At 40.5% G+C, this 15,298-nt stretch overlaps 1 protein-coding gene and 1 non-coding gene across 3 annotated transcripts in view; one reads left to right on the top strand and one right to left on the bottom strand.

The window, feature by feature from the left end:
• The first annotated feature begins 945 nt into the window (after positions 1 to 945).
• Positions 946 to 1,017, top strand: trnaq-uug (transfer RNA glutamine (anticodon UUG)). Its single transcript has one exon. It is a non-coding gene; the product is annotated as a tRNA-Gln (tRNA).
• Positions 1,018 to 2,007: 990 nt separating this feature from the next.
• calcrl2 (calcitonin receptor-like 2) overlaps positions 2,008 to 15,298 on the bottom strand; it is a 30,589-nt gene continuing 17,298 nt past the window's right edge. For both annotated transcript variants that reach the window (XM_061057144.1, XM_061057145.1), the window contains 10 exons: positions 12,523 to 12,630; positions 12,317 to 12,429; positions 11,338 to 11,429; positions 10,299 to 10,428; positions 9,723 to 9,876; positions 7,523 to 7,583; positions 7,127 to 7,193; positions 6,398 to 6,616; positions 5,514 to 5,555; positions 2,008 to 4,674 (listed from right to left, as the gene is read on the bottom strand). In XM_061057144.1, the coding sequence (XP_060913127.1) occupies positions 4,408 to 4,674; positions 5,514 to 5,555; positions 6,398 to 6,616; positions 7,127 to 7,193; positions 7,523 to 7,583; positions 9,723 to 9,876; positions 10,299 to 10,428; positions 11,338 to 11,429; positions 12,317 to 12,429; positions 12,523 to 12,630 (1,253 nt within the window). In that variant the 3' untranslated portion in view covers positions 2,008 to 4,407. The remainder of the gene's footprint in view (positions 4,675 to 5,513; positions 5,556 to 6,397; positions 6,617 to 7,126; positions 7,194 to 7,522; positions 7,584 to 9,722; positions 9,877 to 10,298; positions 10,429 to 11,337; positions 11,430 to 12,316; positions 12,430 to 12,522; positions 12,631 to 15,298) is intronic.

Raw genomic sequence — 15,298 nt, 5'->3', positions numbered from 1 at the left:
TGTTTTCTGCTTCTAACCTTTCTTGCAATAAATGACTACTCTATATACAATAAGTTTATGGTTTTTACGCTCATGTTTTCTTTTGTGTTGTCATTTTGTGTTAAGATAGATCTAAAAGTGCACTAGCCTACATTATGCCTTAAATACTTTCAGGGACAGTGGGGGAAGGCCTACCAGCAGCGGTATGGTGCCTAAAGGAGTGGAATACAGTGACATGTAAGGTTACTCTTGCATATTTAATTATTGCATCCTTGCCAATTAAATACAGAGTAGGGAGGGTCATCCCTTCACCATCATAGGAAAAACAATGCAGCTTACTACTGAATATTGTCATTCAATCAGTGATGTGAATCAGAGGGGATTTAGAAGTGGGTATATCCTATGGAGACTGAAAAATAAGTGAGTAGGCCTTTACTCAGTATACCCTGTCTGTACTAGGCTAAATCACTCAATTTGGGGGTCGCAAGCATGCAGTTACATGTAATGGTTGTGAGCTGAAAAGTAAGGCAGAGTTTACTGTAAGTAGACAATCTGCTGCCCCCGTGTGGCCAATTTAATTACTACAACTCAGAAACAATAACACGATTCAATACCCAGGCATTTTTAAGTCAACACTTTCAGGGGCGAAGTAGTTCGTCGTGCTGTCACTCTCATTTGAAACATTTATCAATATTTACGACGTTTAAAAACAAGTAATGGATATATTAATGTGTGATCTTAAATGTATCTTAGAGTTAGCGTCTAATAAGAGTGGTTGCTTCACCCTGCTAGCTCGTGTCATCAGGGCTAAAGCTAAAGCTAACTTTCACATAATTATCTTAACTATCCATCAGATAGGTTACTCTAATGTCACACTTTTTGGCTTTTGTATCGTTTTATGGACTAAATAACGTAGGGTACATCACCTGGTTTATTTTACCACGCGTCGTGATGGCGGTACCATCCGGTCCCATGGTGTAATGGTTAGCACTCTGGACTTTGAATCCAGCGATCCGAGTTCAAATCTCGGTGGGACCTCATCCTTTTCCCCATAAAAACCGAAAAACGAACCAATGGTTTATAAACAGAAATCTTATCCACCAATAACCACAGCACTGCCTCTGACAACATGTATCTCCCTCTTCATATTATATTCTGGCTAAGGGGAGAAATTCCTAAATGACACCAGTTATCTAAACGATAACATGCCCCAGATTGACCTCTCTGCTATAGGTCCTGCCAGCCCCCCATGACCCCATACCAGTGGTGTAGTGTAAACTATCCAGAGTATACCCACTTATTTTTCAGTGTCCATAGGGTATACCCACTTCTAAATCTCTTCTGAATCACACCATTAATTGATTGACCATATTCAGTATGTGATGCTGCAAATCCTAGGATGATGAAGGACTGACCCTCTTTACTCTGTCTCTAATTGGCTAGCAGGCAAACTTTCTAAATATGCAAGAGGAGTCTTATGTCACCGGTTGTAACAGAGGTCATTTGTCCTCCGCTGGACGGGAAAATTAAATAAATGGTGAAAAAAAGAGTATACCTACTTCCTCAGGCACCACTACACCACGGGGCATACCCTGATAAAAGTGCAAAGAGCGTATACCTTATTTGAGCAATATGACTATGTAAAATCTCGAGCTTATTTTAACTTCTTAATTTACTTCTAGACTCGTGTTGAACAGACATCTGCAGAAACTGTGTTGGGGCTGAGAGGAGACAGAGGGAGATGCAGGAAGAGAGATGAATAGATGTAAGCCTATAGCTACAATACCAGTTATAATTGATAAAAGTATGTGTCGTATAAGCTGTAACAATAATAATAAACGATAATAAACTGATCAGTCTAATATCAACATTAAAAACTTTAATGACAGTTACAGCCGGTTTTTGAATATATAAATAAATACTTTCCTCACATATCTAAAGCAGCAGTGGCAACATACTAACTTCTGACAATGCTGTTAAGACGTTCATCACGTCTCTACGAAATACATTCAAACTGAATACCAAATGTGAATGTTCAAACAACTTTATTTCCACACATAAATGGCAGTGCTGACATTTATTTACAGTGAATTTCGGCTTGACTAAAAATGTATTTTGATGTTTTATTGGAATGTTTCTCAAATTTATTCATAAATATCCATGAAAGCTGTTTTAGTGTGCAGGTTGGGATACTTGTAAAGCGCTCTTTAATATAACCTTTCCCCTCCTATTCATCTTTTTTTATTCTCTTTTCGAGGGCGGGCCTTGCAGTATTCACATTACAACATCTGTATTTCCAGAACAAATGTAAAAACAAACATCATATACATGCAGCTACATCACTTTTCAGAAGAACAGGGGATTCTTTTGGCGTTGCTTGCAGGTGTGCATGCAGCATGGTACATTTGCATCGGAAAAACATATTAAATAATGTATGAAGTGGTGGCACATTTCAGTTCATCTAAAAAAAGCATACAAAAAATAACAGTACATACCATTGAAAACACATTTTAACAGCCAAAACAATAAAAATGCATCATGTGAAAAAAGCAGTCGGAACACTATGATGAAAACAGTCTTCACTTTTTCACTAAATTTAAATGTTCTGTCTGCATAAAATACATTCACCACAACAATATATCAAAATGTATAAAACCAAATGTGTAGCTCTGTTTTGTTTCTGTTTTGATTTTAAAGTTTCAGTGTTTAAAGCTATGTAACTGATTCTTTTCTCTAAAAGCACACGTGCACACACTCAACACAAACACTATTTCACCTGTTTCTTTCTCAGTCTGTTCAGTGTGCATTTTTTTTTTTGTTCTTGCAAAAAAATCTCCCGGCCTTTTGTCTTTAATGGACTGAATGACGAGAAAGACTGAGATTGCAGCACTCCACGGCTCCATTATCTCTGCACCAGTAATTCTCTTGTACTCAAAGCTCTCTTCACAGTTTGAATGAGTAGAGTTGTAATGCACAATGTTCAGCACATAATTCAATTCCAGGAAGCATGAATACAAATCACATAAATGCAGTATGTGGTAGCCAGGGTGTTATACTATAGAGAGTGTAACATACATGTTGCTGCCGTTTCATTTCCTACTTAATTACATGGAAATAACTATGTAAATAAAGAAAGTCAAAAGCCCTTTTTTTTACATTTTACATTCAATTTTTGTAATGAGGTCTTTTTAATAGAGTAAACTTAAGATTGGTGCAAACATGGCCTACACAGTGACCAGAGTCTTTAACACACTTATTTACAGAGTTAGTATTGGGATTAGTGTCCAAACTTCATAATCTCCTTTTATTTATTATTTTACCGACCAAAACACAAACTAAAGAAATACCGATGTTCCCTCTGAGTCTGCCTTCTCACCGTAAACAATAGGACATCGAGTGAGAAAGCCCGAGCCACCCAAGTCCTTCCAGAGAGGGGGCGTGGTCAGACACAGCTCATTTACATATTCAAAGCTACAGAAACAGCCTGTTCTGAGCAGGGCTGAAATAGAGGGGTTTATAGACATGATCAAATACAGGACCAGAGTGGATTTAGAACAAAAACGTTTACAGACGTTTCGGGGAGCTCTGAGACTTCTTGAAACTGAAAAGGAGGATAATATGTGACCTTTAAAGCTTTTAATTTGGCGGACACACTTAAACTGACAGAAATGTTAAAAGGCCTTGTTTAGCACCCAGAACATTTGTTTTCATTGAGCCTGTAGTATTTACAACTCAAGAAATGCCGGGGGTAAATGCACTACTATTCATCTGTTCTTCTGTGTCAGCTTTTTTTACTTTTCAAGTAATTTAGTGGTTTAGTCTAATTAACAGTGTCAACAGGCCATGGTTAGCCTTCAGCTAAGCCTTTAGTTGTGACTCCCTCACAAGCTAGATGTTTAATGTGTTATCTCTCCTGCTTTAACTTACGTTACTTTCTCTAACAGAGAGGGTGCTCACCGTCTCCCTACCATGCCTTTTTTTTAAATTCATTCTACACCTCAAATGACTCATTATAAAACTGTGAAACTGTAAAAATTTGAACACTGTGCTCTTCAATCTTTGATATTTAAAACAGCAGGTTAGGAACTTTGCTCCTGTCTCAATTCTAACATCAAATACATTCTTCAAGCCAAACAAAAAGAAAGAAAGAAAGAAAGAAAGAAAGGAAGAAGGATTACTTCACCCTCGTTACAAAATGCATGTACAAAAACACACGACTGCTTTCTCTTCATTGTGTGTATGTGTGAACATCACATGACTTTTAAGTGCTTTTCAAATATTCTGTACATACTGTACAACACCGCCCTGTGTGCTTCACCTTTTTTTTGACAGACAACCTTTCCATTTCTCCGTCCTCTCCGTCTTTCTGCATCAACATGTAAGTGAACGAGTGTTTGTGTGTTTCTTGAACAACAGTCTTCACCTCACTCAGATGTCGGTGGTCTCCAGCTTGTTGAGCATGTCCACTTCCCTGTTGCTCTTTTGCTGCTCCTCGGACACGGCGTCGCTGTTTACGTGTCCCGCAGAGGGCGAGGCGGCAGGTTTCTCCAGGCTGATGGTGACCCGGCTGGTTTCTGTGATGGAGGAGTTGTGGTGGTAGCTGTAGTGGTTGTTGGTGATGGGCGTGTCTCCCCAGCCGGTTTTACCCCAGGCAGACTTCCACTGAGCCCACTTCCTCCTCAGAGCTGTCTGCGCCTGAATGTAAACAACCATGATTGAAATGTTAGTTTTAGACTTCTATACATGTCTTTACTTGAATATGACACAACAGTTTACATGATCTATGTGAGGCTCCATTAACTAATGTAACTATATTCTTAATTTTTGGGAGAAGTTTTTATGTATAGCTATGGCGGGTTGCTAATGGCCTAGCGGCTGGGTTGTGCCCCATGTGCGGAGGTGTAGTCCTCCAGGAAGGCGGCCTGGGTTCAAGTCTGATATGCAGTTCCTGTCCTGCATGTCATTTCCCACTCTCTACAGATTTCCTACTCTATCAACTCCTTAATCAAAATAAATACAAAAGCCAAAAAATGTATCTATGAAAAAAAAATACATATGTTTTTCTCTGGTTCTGCAATTACTAAGTTTGTGTTCGAGTGACAAAAAAAAAAAGTTTTTCTCTCAACTTCCAATTAAAGTATTCTCATTTCTGTGTTTTCTTTGCAGAAATCGACAACTAGTTAAGGCAACAAATAGATGCAGAATTAATCAGGCTGCAACAATTCAGTGAAAAAGTTCACATCCATTTTTTCAACAAGTGACTCTTATCCTTTTAATGTGTGTGTTAATCACAGCTTCCCGTCTTTTGGTATGTTCTTCACCCGTCTCTCACATTGCTGCTGGGCAACGTTATTCCACTCTTGAACAAATCCTTCCCTCAATAAATCAAATGAGCTGTGCTTGTGTTGAGATTTAACTGGAGCGAGAGATGCCTCCATGCATGTAGTGATGCTGATTTAAGAAACATGTGGAGTGGTCTCTTAACTTCTGTATTTTATGTACACTAGATATGATGTTTCTGAGTTTCAACTCACCTCAGCGTTGCAGAAACAGAATATAATAGCCACCAGGAGTCCCTGCAAAGTAACAGGACACAGATTAAATATTAATATGGGAACAGATGTCGGTGAAATGATGCACTAAATAATTCATGTAGATGATCAGGAAATGTACGCACAAATCACACATGGTTTCTTTTACTCTGCTTGTTGCATGTGACAGTGACTATTACAAGTAGCCAATTTAGCTGATATTAACACAAGGCTCTGAATGTCTATTATTAGAAAGCAAGAGTGGCTCTATGATGCCTTGTATTGTATATTGTTTCAAGTCATTTGTAAAAAACAAAATCTTGTTTAAAACGGCATGAATATGAAATACGCACAACAAAAGGGAAAGCTACAACTAAGAGGACCATAAGAACAAACGACGGGCAAAACCACATTAGGCTTTTATAAACAGAGGATATCAACCGACAGATGGGTTAAAATAATTCAATGTGGCCTAGCGGTTGGTGCATGTGCCCCATGTTCAGAGAGTGGTCCTCTAGACGTGGCGGCCAGAGTTCAGGTCCGACCTGTGGGCCCCTTTCTGCTTGTCATTCCCCTCTCTCTCTCTCTCTCTCTCTCTTCTGTCCACTGTCCTGTCTCTAAGTAAATGCATGAAAAATGAAGAAGCCTTCATCCCTTCATCCATCCACCCTCAATATTCTGCTCAATCAAACCTCGCTCATCATTTTGATCTCCGCCATGCATATCCCAACAAAACTATTCTAAATCAATATCTTTATTGACAACCTCCAGGTTGTACAAGTGAAGTTGACTTTATAAAACTTGTGTCTGATTTGAAGGAGAATCAGTTGCAAAGTAAAACATCCTTAAATCAAAAACTCTGGTGTGCAGTTTGTTGTTGACCGTACCTGAAAGTGGCAGAAGATATTCACAAAGAACTCATAGATGGCCCGGCTGATGCGTCCCTCGGGCCTCCAGGGTAAGAGGATGTACTGGACTCCCAGCAGAGGGATGAGGACGAGGGTGGCTCTCACGGCCTTCATGTAGACCGTGGACTCGGCGCAGTGAGTCTCCCTCAGCTTCATGATCAGGACCCGCACGATGTTCAGGAGGAAGAAAAAGTTCACCTGGGACAGACAGAGATGGAACACAGTTCATTGTATAGTGAAGCTTAAACACAGGGCAACATCTTTGCAGTCAGTTACAATGACTGGCCTCATGGTGGCACTATAACAACACAGTCAAATTACAGGAAGGTAGTCCCTTATTGCCTCTTCTCCTGCAACTCAACATGCAATTTAAATGATAAAAGCCCATATTCATCCTGATGAGTATTTGTTTTCAATATCCTGTGTAAAGAAATATTAAACCAATTTGGGCCCAAAATAGGAAACATGTGTTCCCTGCTATAAACACAACCTCACTTCAGTCAGACAACTCATGTTTGTATCCAGTTTGTGTTTGGTGTCTAGGCTCCACCCTAATAACTCCTCCCAGTTTTTAATTTCCATGCATAAATTTGAGGCGTGATGGGATGATATCTTAAACCCTCCAGTATGAGCCTACAGGTGGATGCTAGGGTGCAGTACTGCTGCAGGTCAGAGCTGGCAACGAAAGAGCCGGGGATGATTACTCACAAGCAGTGCAGCCTGAATGGGCCCATGAATGATATAGACCAGTTGTGTGTTAGAGCTGATAAAGCACCTGGAAGAAAACACCAAAGTGAGAAAAGAAAACACAGACACATTTCTTGCTACGTTTCGGATGCACAGGGGCACACCGAAGCCTGACGGCGTGATTAAAGTCTGAATTATTCATGGGGGTATTATTGACTTCGCAAAAAAAATAAATAAAGGGCTCACACTAATACCGCTTGATGGGGCAAATCAATATCTTTCATTTCCTCTCAGTGTCAAAGTGCTCAGACACAGTAAAAGAAAGTCAAAGGAGGGACAGAGAAGAAAGAAAAAACCTCCAGGCTGCACAATTTAAGCTTCACACCCGTGACAACAAAAGAAGAGTAAGCGTCGTACTGGTCATTAAAGTGGACTCCACGTGCCACAGCATATGTTGCGGCAGGAACGATGGGAAAACCTTTGAGAAAAGAGAGAGACAGACACAAATATCAAAGAGATATCCTGAATCTCCATGGAAACATAACAAAATCTTAGTAATGTGTTTTTGATAAACAACACAGTTATTTAGGACTTAAAAGGAGCAAGATATCTACTGAATGAAATGATAAAGTGATCTTACTATATGATCAGACATTAAGGAAACATGCTATGTTGAAGTGCTGGCTTCTCTGACAACAATGCAGCAGCCAGTATGTCCTCCTTCTAACTTTAGATTCTGCTCCTGAATGCTCTGGATTTGTTTGGACCAGAGAAGGTAGGCGCTTTTAAGGCACCCCCCCCCCACACAGACACACACACACACACACGGCCGTTTTGGACGCCCCTCAGTTTGTCAGATATGAGAGCAGTTATCAGGTCAAACCAACAGGTGTTGCAGCGATGGAAGCGGGCAAGAGAAGTGGTTCAGATAGAAGTGATTGTACCCGACCTAAAAAGCCTCTGCATGTTTCTAATAAGCTCCATGAGCAGAAACGTGCTCAAACTAGGATCAATATTGGAGATGCTTTTGAAAAATGGAGAGAGGTTAGAACACAGAAAGGTTTACAGACCCATGCAGAGCTGGATAAACACTGAAGTTTCAGTGTCCACCACATGGCAACCTGCTTTGTCTCTTATAATTGGTGAGAGTTGAGCTGTCCCTATGGAGGGCATCTGGAAGTCTGTGAGCTGTGAATCGACACAGACGGAACAAACTGTGAGCCTGAATCCTTGGGATAACAATCTGAGGTGAATTGTTAAACAGCGTTCTTTTTCTATTAGTAGGCCCAGCCTGTGAACCTGTGTCGGTCAGGGCAGTAAGCTGCATACTTTTATACCTCACAAACACGGCAGAGAGAAAGACACTGCTGCATCTTTGAGTGGCTCATTTCACTTTATAAAACTTGCAGACAGCTCAGGGAACATGTCATTTTTAATCTTCTCTGTTGTGGTAGTCGGTAGTAATATTTCCCGAGACCTAGAGCCGAGTCTGTGTTCTTTACTTCATTATCCTCTTAAAATTACATGTAACAAAAACATTTCCAACATTTTTATGTTTTCAGCAACGTTTCTTTTGGCCTGTTTGTTTCTGACCAAATGTAAAATGTACAACTAAACAGCTCAAGGTTATGTTATTAAAAAGCACACTCTCAAGATACATTTTCTGACTTTAGACACACTGCTTTTTAAAAACTGTTAACCTCAAAATTGAGATAAAAAGTAAATGTAAGATATACAGTAGAACATGATGACACTCTTTACAGGCAGGCTATACTGTCAGATATAAAGAAAATGAGATGTGAGCTATAGAGAGACATGAAAGGATCCATTAGCTGCATGCATGAATGAGTGCAGAAAATGAAACGCCCACTCATCGATGTAAAGGGACATGCAGGCTTCAAGGTCACATCTTTGTATTAAATAAAGGGTAAAGGTACTAAAGGTTGAAAACTGATGTTCTCAATGCAACAGCAACATTCAAGACTAAAATGTAGTCACAAATGCCAAGTGCTCTCACATATTCAGGAGGTGAACTTTCCAATAAATGTTTTGCACAATTAACATTCAGCTTAGAAACAGGATCTGTTGATGGTAATGCATTTTCTCTTTAAAAAAAAAGATCATGATTAGTTTTGAATCGTTTGTATATTTTAGAAAATAAAATCTGCCTGTACTTTGCAATCATCATCTTATAGTCGATAGGCGCCTCTGGAAACGGACACCGTTAATTTCTCTAGCATTTAACGACTTCCAGACCTGACCTTTCGTCCGTGTGGCGTTTACGTCTGCGATGTTAACACCTTTAACTCTTTGTCTGTAACATCCCAGAGTAGCACCCGTTCATCTGTTGAGTCTTCAGCGGTAGAATTGAGCTTTACTGCGGCTTCACTCGGGCTCACTTCAGCAGTATGACCCCGATAAAGAGAAGAGATTTTGACGATGATTTTGACAGTTTGTTTTTTTTTCTCAAAATTTCTTCCTGATTTATTTGATTATCTGTGACTGATTCCAATCACTGCCTTCCTTATTTATTGTATTGTACTACAGGAGACGGTTACAAGGTGGTTCATTGTTTGAGGAGCCTCTTTCATGTTAATGCGTTTTCTCTTGAACTCACCCCATCCCAGGACGTAGTACCAGAAGAGCTGCTGCTCCCCGACAAACACGGCCACTATGATGAGTGTGTGGAGGTAGATGCCCTCACACAGCATCCAGAAGTAGTTTGAAGTGGACAAGTACTGAGTCAGCACAGCCAGGACTTTACAGCTCACCTGACGGACAGAGATGACGACACATCAATTTATAAAGTCGATGCAGGTTTTTAAACCTTAAAAGTACGATTAAATACTTTCAGTTTGAGTTATGCAAGAAGACATGGGTTACAATCAGAAGAGTAGAAGGACATTCTTGAGCCTCAGCCCCTCCACAGATGGAGGTCGGTGCGCTCAGAGAAGGACGGAAGATGTCAAAAATAATGTCATTCAAAAAGGCAGAATCCAAAGAAAGTACTGGAGCACACAAATCACTTATAGCAAATGTATTTATGTGCAAAGGACTAACGTATCAACATGAATTAGCTGTTGAAGGCTTTAAAGTTAAGTGTAGAACCATTTTAACCATGAGGACATGAGGCAATCAAAGTGAAATCAATTTGTGTATTCAGATTAAAAAAGACAGCTGAAAGGTGGCTCACGGGGTTGCTGGCATGTAGGGCCTGGGTGTTGGCCACAGTGAGCGAGAGCCAGATTATGGTGACGATGGAGTTCAAGATGAAGGAGAGGAACATGTTTTTGTGGAGCGAGATCCTCTGGCAACTGAGACTCCTGGAAGACAGAGAAAAACGGGGAAGGTAAGGTTTATATCAAAGCCAATGTTTCTTTGAAGTCTTGGTGAAGATAATGTTCACAAAAAGTAATGCTTCACTTGTACTGTTAAAGGGCAGGGTTGGTCAATTTTCCAAAACTAGCATGATTTTGAAAATAGCATTCCCTCAGTGCTCCGTCTACAACCCCTTTATCCCCTCTGTGCTCCCTCATAAGCCACGCCCCCTCACTTACATGCACGAGCGCCGTTGCTCCAGAAGTGGACCTCAGCTCATCTCTTACATTGTGTAGAAACTACGTCGTCTCATGTCTCATTCAGCAGTAAGTAAACACTAAACTTGTGTTTGTGTTAAAATGCATTCACTATATTACCACTCACAACGGCCAACGACAAACTCACAGTATAAACTCTGTCATTGGTGACGCTCTTTGAGTGTGGGCTCGTTCATGCACGGGGTAGAGAATAAGCAGGGAGACAGGGAGGCCTGTGATTGGTTTATCAGATTGGTACCTCATGGCAGACATTGGTCGACGTTTTTACAGGCTTACAAACTGCTACAGATGACGGATTTTCTTCGTTCCTTTTTCAGAGAACATGAGTTATTAATTTCTGTCAGGACCTAAAGACAAGTTCAACCAAAAATGACCATCCCTGCCTTTAAGACCGTGAACATTTGTAGAAATGGAGCCATTTGGAAATTATAGATCTCTGTCATACAGTTAAAATAGAATCAAAGTGATATTCCTAATATGATGGGAACATCTCTGACCATAGCAGATCTGATTTCGATACCACATTATTTCCTCCATAAATGTGTCTGCACACAGACAGCTCACGTGTAGGTCAAATATGTGAAGAACGATGGAGTGTTAAGTTACGATCAGACATTTAAAAACCCAAAGACTCACTTGAAGTAGGAGAAGATGATGAGACAGATGATGAGGGAGATGATAGAGAGGCAGTGACCCACCATGGCCAGGTAGTACAGACTGTAGGCAAACTGCAGAAAACAAGAACAAAAGGGGGATTCATTTAAGACACACACACAGACACACACATACATTCACCACCGATTAAGAACAGCTACCCTGAAAGTTAAAGGTTGTAACCTCCAGCACAGTAAAGCTGGTGCATCGCTAAGATTTTATGGCATGTTCATCGGTGCCTCTTTGCAGCATGAAGCAGGAAGCAAAGGAAACATCTGTGGAGGACAAGAGCCTTCTGGGGAAATTCAGAGTGTTTCCTGAATGGTCGAGAATAAAGATGCACATGAGAAAATAAATCCTACGCTGTTAAAATGAGGCCGCACTTGAAAGCATCGATGAAAGTCTGTTTATTATCATGAAGCATCAGTCCTCTTGTAGACGACTGAAGCGTCTTGTTTTGCAGTGCTCTGATTGCAATAAATGGACTTCAGTTTTATGACACCTTTTTTTAGTCTCCCGACCAATCAAAGAGCTTAGCACTACAGATCATGCATGCACTTATCCGCTAATGGAAGAGGCCATAGAGAGAACTCAAACACACACACACACACACACACACACACACACACACACACACACACACACACACTCCTCTTCGAATACATAATTGCAAGACAGGATAAGAACTTTAGGATTCAGTATCTCACCAGAGGACACGTAGACATGAGACAGGAGGACCACTTGAACTGTTCAGTTTATGATTAGTGGACGACTTGATTCTCTGTCTCCTGAGCTACAGCCAAATCTTATATGACCCAATAAAACTTCAAAATCTTAACTATTTTAAAATGTATAAAAAAGAAACGTTGGTCAAAAGAGCCAAACTAAATGTTCCACATTGCTGAACATTTAAAATCCTTGTTTTTTTTTCTACCCTGAAGTGTCACTGCTTTGTGTTTACCTTGAGTTTGTCTTTGGTGTGGGCGGAGCACTGGGTGTAGTTAGTCCAGACTCTCTTGCTCTCCCGGTGGTGAAACCACTGGCCATTAGAATTACACACTTTGGTTACTTTCTCTGTTGAAGACATTATAAATACAAAATGACATATAGTACATGTGTTTGTGCAATATGTGTGAGTGTGTATGTGTGTGTGTATTACAGCCTCACCTGCAGGGTCAAAGTCGAGAAAGTATTCTGGACACATCTGCATGACCGTCCCTGGAGTTGTATCCCCCCAGCACAGCCAGCCGTCCCACGTGCGGTTACAGAACGTACCTATAGAGGGCAGCACGCGCATGAACTTGTAAAGCTTGCAGACACTCTAAACTTTACAGACGTGTTCGTGAGTGTGTCTTCAATCAAAAAAAATCAGCATAAATCAAAACAAAAATACATCGCTTCTGTGGACATAAACTCCCAACTATTGAACTATTATTATCTGTCTTTCAGGAAGAAATGTTTACAAGGCGAAAATTGTATTCAAGTGAATCTTTGAAACAGATAGAAATATCACGTTTACATTACTTTATAATTAAACTGACTCTATCTTTCTGTTTTCATATGAAAGATGGAAGATGTCATATTTTGAGCGACATATTCAAACAGTATTACCTCATCATAGTGAACCCTTTAGAGCAAACGAGAAAAGTGAATCCCTATCATATGATTCATGTATTTAACGTTAATCAAGCAAATACATTTTAAAGGTTTTAAAGTCTATTGTAATGAATTATAATCTAACATTTAAAAGTAACAGCTGTGGGGCGCTGGCAGCAGTGTGGTTAGGGCGTGCGCTCCATGTACAGAGGCTGTGGTCCGGGTTCAAATCCGACCAATGGCTCCTTTACAGCTTGACATTCCCTACTCTCTCACTCCCTGATCCACTTAAAGGCATAAAAAGCCCCAAAAATAAATCTGGAAAAAAAAAAGGTAACATCTGTTTAATAAGTCCATGCTATCAGAAGCTCACATGTTAACAGACAATCATTAAGATAGTCAACTTTTTAACATACTTAATAAACTCTGTGGCAGGTTGAATCACATAAATTATCTATTCAACATAAGTGGTGGGTCACATTTAAATAAACTACGTCTCTAACCGCGAGCACAAAGCTTGTCAACAATGGACGGAAACCTGGCGGTACCAGGTTGCACCATGGCATGTTGGGAAACAAAGCAGAAAATAACATTTCAAAGCAGTGAATACTGAGCAGGTTGAAAAGTCAGAGGGAAAGAGACAAAGGGCAAGTTTCCTTTCTTTCAAACTCACTTCCTCCCTCGCTCTCTCTTATCGCAGCAAACACTAAACTCTGTTATTAGGTGCAACCAGTCACACATACAAATAAATCTGCATTCACACAAACCTGAGAATAAAGAGAAACAAAGCACACAAATACCAAAGAATCCGTTTTTTTTGTAAACATTTCAGTGTGCAATAAATCAAGACACTGGTTGTCACAGCAGCACACAGATTTGGGAAATGCTAAATGACTTTTATAGCGCTTTTCAGGTCTCCTGACTATTGGCTCACACCTACCCCAGGCTGCTATGTAAAGTGTCCATCATTATCTAATCCATTCATACACCTCAAACACCTCTGATGCAGTAGCAGAAAGCACTTTTGTGTTAAGTGTCTTGCCCAAGGACACATCGACATGTGGCTGCAGAAGCTGGGGATCGAACCCCCAATTTTGGACGAGTGACAACCGACTCTACCAACTGAGCCACAGCCGATTTTGCCAGCAACACTGGCATGAATGGGCTAAAACACAAACATAGTATACCTTCCATAAATAAAATATGTAAGGTGGAATTTTGTCCGAGTCTTGCTTAATGTAGGATTTCGGCTGTTGAACAGTTCAAGGGTCTCCTTTGTCGTCATGCACGATTCATGATGCACCAAATACTTACAACGGGTGACAAGTCAGGACTGCAAGAAGGCAGCATTACCACCCGATTTGTACAGAGATATACAAATTTGATGAGATGAATGAATTTTGATTAGATGAAGAGTCAAAGGAGAGTATATTTATTATCATTCTAAGGGCTCTTTTTTTTGTTGCTTTTGAACCATGCATAGACAACCTGCTGCGTTGTGAACATAAACGTTGTACAATGAGTGTTACTGGAGGATTCCTCTCGAGGGAGCACCACGTAAATCAGACAGCGTTAAACACAGAAGTAGAGATGATCTGTCGCCAGCTATTTTGGCACAGCAATGAAACTTTCCGCTGTTGTGAAAGCAGCTCTCTGGTGTCTCCGATGTTTTCATTTCTGGTCTCAGAATCAGGAATACTTTATTAATCCCAGAGGGAAATTTGGTAATCACCATACAACTCTGCACTGCTCTTAGTGGTTAAATGCATACTGCTTTTTGTGCCTTTAATGTAGAGATAGGACAGTGGATGGAACCGGAAATCAGGGAGTGAGAGAGTGGGGAATGACATGCGGGGGAAAGGAGCCACAGGTGGGATTTGAACCTGGGCCGCCCGCCTGGAGGACTACAGCCGCCGTACATGGGGCTCGAGCACTAACCATTGTGCCACCAGCGCATCTTGTAAATGTGTAGCGTTCATTTCTGACGACGTGCACAACCAACGCTCCAAAACATCGCAGGATACGCTGAAAAGGCTGATGTCATGCGTTTGCGCAGTTAAAAGGGGGCATGAAGTGTTGTGTCACATTGTATTTACACATGGACTATAGATATATATGTATTGTAGTAGCTCACTGTTAATATCGTGGTAACACCATAGAGTCAGAGAAATGCCAAAGTCTGTCTGATCACCTTGGGACCCCAAATGTCCTCATAATAATTTAGTAGTTTTTGGACAACACAACCTTTGGATGAGCAGTATATCATTTATGCAGGAAGAAAATGTACAAATGATTTTAAAATTGTATTTAACTTAGGAGACACATTGTAGGCTACTAATGGAATTAA

This window comes from Labrus mixtus, chromosome 15 (genome assembly GCF_963584025.1).
Source record: "Labrus mixtus chromosome 15, fLabMix1.1, whole genome shotgun sequence".
Lineage (NCBI taxonomy): Eukaryota > Metazoa > Chordata > Actinopteri > Labriformes > Labridae > Labrus > Labrus mixtus.
The sequence above is the reverse complement of the archived record's forward strand: the minus strand, read 5'-3'. Positions and strand labels throughout refer to the sequence as shown.